The sequence below is a fragment of the Tigriopus californicus genome, chromosome 7, assembly GCF_007210705.1.
Source record: "Tigriopus californicus strain San Diego chromosome 7, Tcal_SD_v2.1, whole genome shotgun sequence".
Taxonomy (NCBI): domain Eukaryota; kingdom Metazoa; phylum Arthropoda; class Copepoda; order Harpacticoida; family Harpacticidae; genus Tigriopus; species Tigriopus californicus.
The window spans coordinates 12,482,874-12,489,353 of NC_081446.1; the positions used below are offsets into that span (position 1 = coordinate 12,482,874).

A 6,480-nucleotide genomic window follows, 5' to 3' on the forward strand; every position below is an offset into this window, starting at 1 on the left:
CCGAAGAAAGGAAAATGGCCCGAAACTTTGGACTGTGTTATCTCTGCTTGGAATCGGATCACTACTCCTCAATTTGCCCCCACATCAACACTTGGAGTTGCAGAAAGGATGGATGTCGGCGCAGTCATCATTCATGGCTCCACATGGAGAAAGACAATACCAAAAGAGTGGCCCTTCACCCAAGAAAAACGACTCTAGTGTTCAACTCAACTCGGTCCATCGAAATGGATGTTTAGGGGTGATTCCGGTGTTATGTTCGTTCAATAATAGAGAGTTCATGGTAAACGCCTTGGTTGATGAGGGTTCAGATACATCAGTGGTCAGTGAACTTCTTGTCACCAAGTTGGGTATTCGTCGCCCAAAGAAGACAGCCGTCCGACTGAACTTAGTGTCAAAGGAAGTGGATCAACATTTGAGTTCGGTGAAGTTCGACATTCGTGGACCGTTATCTCATGATCGATCCTCGTTTCAAGCATTAGTTCTAACCAAGTTTGTCCAAATTTGAAACCATTGCCATGGAAAAGAAAAAAAAACGAGTTGGCCCATTTGGAAGATCTACCACTTATGGAATGTGATCAGCAAGTGGATGTCTTGATTGGATTAGATCACGGGGACCTCTTAGTTCCATTAGAGGTTAGAAAAGGGGGTCCCGAAGAGCCTTATGCCATGAGATGTAAGTTGGGCTGGGTCGTGAGAGGCCAGTTACCTTATGATCCAGTAAAAAATGAAAAGCACCATTCGATCAATTTCCTTGTGGAAAATTCATCTTCACTGGAAACCTTAGTCAGGGACTTCTTTGCTACAGAGAAGTTCGGTTCTGAGACTCCCGAGAGAGAAGAGCCTGTCTGGTCCTTGGAGGGGGCTTACGCCATGAAGCTGATTGAGCAGGAACGAAGAAAATCACGAATGGACCAGGATACATTGTCGAACTTCCATGGCGGGGAGAGGCTCGCCCATTAAATGATCCCGGAATTGGCAAAGAAGAGGTTTGCTTCCTTGCAAAGGAAGATGGAACGAAATCCGAACTTTGCTGAGGACTACAGGACAGCAATCAACAAGTACATCGAAAAAGGTTATGCAGTCAAAGTGACCGAACAGGAGGAGATTAATCATGCTCAACAAAGGTGGTTACCACATCATGGAGTGTACAAGGACCCAAACCAAAGAAAGCTCCGCGTAGTTTTTGACTCTGCGGCAAAATATCACGGGAAGTCATTGAACGATTACCTGTACACAGGACCACCTTTACAGAACGACCTCGCCAAACTTCTGATACGGTTCAGAGAATATGAGGTAGCTAGCACCGCCGACGTGGAAGCCATGTACAGCCGTATCAGTGTGGACAAGACAGATGCTCGCTTTCACAGATTTTTGTGGAGTGAGTCAACGGAAAGCGGGCCTGAACTCTTTGAGATGACTGGCGTGGTCTTTGGAGACGCCTCATCACCATGCCAAGCAATTCATGTTTTGTGTCGAACTGCTGAAGAGTTTGGAACACCGGCAATACTTGACGTAGTCAAAACCCAATTCTACATGGATGACTTCTTGAACAGCTACCGATCAAAAGAGGAAGCTTTGTTCACAAATCGATCGGTGAGCAAAGTGCTAGCCAATGGAAACTTCTTCCTGGTCAAGTGGATGTCAAATTTCCCAGAAGTAAGTGAACAAACCCAGTCAGACTTGAAAAAAAGGGTCGACCTTGTGGGAGACGAAGGGCGTGTTTTAGGAATGGGTTGGAATGTTGACAGCGATACTTTGTCATTCACATTGAAAAATTTGACCCAAGAATTGAGCTTTACCAGACAAAAACTTCTTGGACAAGTAGCTGGGATTTTTGACCCTCTTGGACTGGCTTCACCGTTTACGGTGAAGGGGAAAATCCGGATCCAACATCTTTCGCGGCTAAACCTTGAGTGGGATGATGAAGTGTTCGAAGAAGAAAAAATATGGTGGTCAAAGTGGATTCAGTCCGCGTTCAAGCTTTCCGCCGTGAAATTCGATCGATGTTTGGTTCCTCAAGGAGTCATGATCACACAAATGCATACATTCTGCGACGCTAGTGAAGAAGCATTTGCTGCAGCCACGTACCTCAGGCATTCAATGGAGAACACTGGGGAAATCAAGGTGACTTTGGTGACAGCCAGAACTCGGTTGGCACCTACCAAACCAATATCAGTGGCGAAGCTCGAGCTAAATGCGTCTTTACTGGGAGCTCGACTTGCTACCACAATTGCAAATGTACTTCGGGATCCAATTCAACAGCGTTTTTTCTGGACTGACTCATCAGCTGTTCGGGGATGGCTACAAGGGACGGCCTCCTTCTTCAAACCATTTGTTTCCAACCGAGTGGGAGAGATCCAATCACTGACCACCCCAAATGAGTGGAGACACGTACCTGGAAAACTAAACCCAGCCGATTTAGCAACCAGATCGGAAATCAATTCGGAAGTAGTCCCTTATGCGTGGATTCAGGGACCCGAGTTTTTGAGGAAAGAAGAAGCAGCTTGGCCGAATGATATCAAGGTCCCAAAAAATTTGGAGGACATTAAACTAAAGTTCCAAGTTTATAACGTCACCGGAAGTCAACAAGAACCAAACCTGTGGTGGAAAGACCTGAAAACACTCGAGGATGCGAGGAAAAAGGCGACTGAAAAAGACGAGTACGCTAATTTGGAGAGTGAGGACACATTGCAGCGCTTGCTCATGATGGCTCAACAAGAGAGCTTCCATGGAGAACTGAGCTGTGTTCGCAAGTCGAAAGATTTAAAGAAGACATCAAGGCTCCTAAGCCTCACTCCATTTATTGACGACAAGCAGTTATTGCGAGTGGGAGGTCGGCTGGACAAAGCTCAAGTCCCGTTTGAGTACCGTCATCCCATCGTTTTGGATCCAAAGCATCCCCTTACGGACTTAATTTTGGACGACCTACATTTACAAGCAAACCATGCCGGGGTGAATCACGCTCTGTCTCTTGTTCGTCAGAAATACCATGTGTTACGAGGAAGAGAGGCAATGAAGAGAGCCCAGAGGAGGTGTGAATTTTGCGTAAGACGATCAGCCAAACCTCTCTCACAACTCATGGCTTCCTTGCCACCAGAAAGATTGGATTGCCCTTCTCCAGCGTTTTGTCACACCTCGGTGGATTATTTTGGGCCCTACCAGATTCTTGTGAGTCGAAACAAGACGGACAAACGATGGGGGGCACTCTTCACGTGTTTAACAACTAGAGCGGTTCATCTCGAAGTGTCAAGAGGATTTAGTTCTGAAGACTTTCTAGCAGTCTTCAGAATGTTTGAAACCGTTCGGGGTAGACCTCGATCAATGTATTCGGACAACGGAACCAATTTTACAGGAGCAAGACGAGTGGTGGCTAAACCTGAGACGGGGATAACTTGGACACTTCAACCTCCGGGAGCTCCCCATTGGGGGGGAGCTCATGAGGCCCTTGTGAAATCTGTGAAGAGGACAATGGACGCCATATTAAACAAGGAAAATCGAAATCACCGGCACATCAAAGAGGATGAGTTTCGGTTACTTCTAGCTGATGTGATGGCATTTTTGAATTCGCGACCATTAAGTTATGAATCTGGTGATCCAAATGAGCCATCTGCTTTGACGCCCAACCATTTCATCCTCCTCCGTCCCAACTCGACCGTCCCAGCACGAGACTACAAACAGATGAGCCCAAGAAAGCACTATCATTACTTACAAAGATTAATAGATGATGTTTGGACCCGTTGGAACAAAGAGTTTCTACCTCTATTGTTGGCCAGAGACAAGTGGAAGACCAGGAATCGAAATTTGATGGTTGATGATGTGGTTTTGGTTGTGGATCCATTAGCACTCCGAGGACAATGGAAGATTGGACCAATACTTGAAGTGTTTGCCGGCAATGACGGTCTTGTGCGAGCGGCAAAGGTGAATCTTCCAAGTGGGCCTTTAGTACGTCCAATCACCAAACTCTGTCTGCTTCAACAGGCAGATGTAACTAGATCCGGAGATGAGAAAGGCGGGGAGAATGTTGAGATGGAAATGGAGTAATTTCTCATCTCGGAGCAAATGGTCACCCCAATGCTCAAGAGAAAAAGATGAGACAATCGCGTCACCCTGAAACTCAGCAGCTAACTATATCCGGAGTATTGTTATCCAACCAATCAAAAATGAGAAAATGTTTCAGCTGTTGTAAAATATTGTCAGATAGAAAGAAAATGCCCATGAGGTAGTAAGGTAACCCATGTGGTCGCGTGAAACTCAGAAATATAAAGAATTTAAAAACTACAGTCCTATTTAATGTTTCATCGGAAAGATCTAAAGGTCCTTCGCCATCGCTACCTGGTAGGTCTTTATGGAACGACAGTTGGTCGGAAGAAGCCAGGATTAAGGTGATACGGAGAGATCCAGATTTGGTGGAAGAATCAGAGCAGGAATTTCGTACCACCACATGACCAATATTTTCATCACTTACCTCTACCTACCTGTCTTTGTACTATCTGCAACTCACCTCTTACCTTTTTTCATAAGCATTGAACCAATTCTAATCATACTCATTGTGATATCACTTTCTAGTCAACTATTTTATTGCCTTTACCTTTTTGACATTCTTCATGTTTTACCATTTTGTATGATGTATTTACATCAGATTTTATTTTATAGTTACTTTTACGCCATGACATGACCAAGAGTCGCAATAAAGATTATTATTATGAATTACTGGATTCGAAGTGCTCTTCAGCCTTTTTGCTAGTTTGCAACTCTCTTTGAACAAAGTCTTCCTATTTTTGGGAATTTTTGTCCGTGTACCACCATTCGGAACACATTCAGAGATTGCTAGCATGCGGCAAACTTCCTTAAAAACTGAAACTAATTTATCAATGGCTGCATCTATGGACGATTCCTGTTTCAAAATTGAAATAGGTCAAGTTCTTCTAATCTTTCTATAATCAACGGCCAATGTTCATCTTTGAACTTGAACTTAGCCAAACCGACCTTTTTGACCGGTTTTACTCTAGAGCACGCCGGCTTTTGACTAATGGTCGACCCTATCTCAAGAACATGATGATCTGACAGATAACTAGGTGTCACATGGACATACTGGATCAGATCAGGGTCATTGGAAAAGACCAAGTTGAGAACAGTATTCTCTCTAGTGGCTACACCAACGTGCTGGGAAATTTGCGCACGATCGCGAATTCTTCCAGCTTTTTAAACGACTGAGATGTCGATTTCGAAATGGGAATATACCCATCAGGACTAACCTCCCACTCTACAACGCTAGCCGGAAAATTAAAGTCCCCTACAGAGAAAACTTTCGAGCAAACTGCCAAATCCAACTCATTTCCAGTGAATTGGAGAGCTGACGTAAAAGAGCTTGCTGAACAAGAAGGGGGTCTATCCATTGTTACAATAGACAGATCAAGCCTTTGGATATGACAAACTAAGATCTCTACTTCTCCATTCGACATTTGTACATGACTAATGTGCAAATCATTCCTAACATATAGGCATACTTCCCCATGTGGGAATATGGGATTATCAGGGCGTATCCTATCACAACGAACTAAGTTGAAACCAACTATGGTTAGTTCTTCATCTAAGACCCCTGGCCGAAGCCAGGTTTCTGTTATAGAGATGAATGCAATCTCTCTGTCATCGGCTAGTTCTTCTAAGATCTTAACTTTTGTGCTGTCTGTTTTAGAAATCAGACAATGCACGTTCAAATATAGCCCCTTTACGGTCCTCTCTTTTGACGGACCAAGTTCACAAGATCTTGGACCATCCTCTCCAACCGTAAATAATCCCTCTTATCAACAAAGCTACGTTCTACTGGAGGCAATGCATGAGCTAATGGGGATGGTTGGGTTTGAGGAATGGGTTGGGCAGCTACATTTGAATAGGAACGTATTTTGGGAATAGGGGTGGGGCAAGGAATGTTAAGGAGGAGAGTGTTTATAGGAATAGGGGTGGATTGGGTATTTGAAGGAAGATGAGGGAATTGGGAGAGAGGATGGGGGGTAGGAGGAAAGGGAGGGAGGAAGCTAAATGGGTTTTGGAAGGGGGTTGGGGTGGGATTAGGTTTAGGAATAGGGTCAGCTCTAAAACTACGAAACTAAGCTATCCTATTTCTCGCCTTTCTTTGCGTCCCTTCTACATGGACGTAGGTTTTAAAGCACGTCTTAAGTCTCATGGACTGACGGCACATGTACGGGTGAAAAAAAGGACAATCTACCTTTGAACATCCCTTCTTACTATTTTACTTCTCAAGGCCGAACTTGAGAAGTTTTTGACACCATTTAGGGTGCTCAAACTGACAGCCTTTTCCTTCTTCAGGACAAGGCTGCTTTCGATAAACAGGACAGACTATTTTCTCTACAACTGTCTTTTCCTGCGCTTTTTCAAGAGGAGATACTACTTCAACCTCTACGTTGGTCAAATTAGTCGACTTCTCAACTACTGGGTGAGCCTGTTCTTCAAGCAGCACCC

General features: G+C 44.4%; 1 protein-coding gene across 1 annotated transcript; it reads left to right on the top strand.

The window, feature by feature from the left end:
- Positions 1 to 1,008: 1,008 nt before the first annotated feature.
- LOC131883502 (uncharacterized) lies at positions 1,009 to 4,041 on the top strand. Its single transcript, XM_059230985.1, has one exon. It carries the CDS (start codon positions 1,009 to 1,011, stop codon positions 4,039 to 4,041), a length of 3,033 nt encoding a protein of 1,010 aa, XP_059086968.1.
- The last annotated feature ends 2,439 nt before the right edge of the window (positions 4,042 to 6,480 follow it).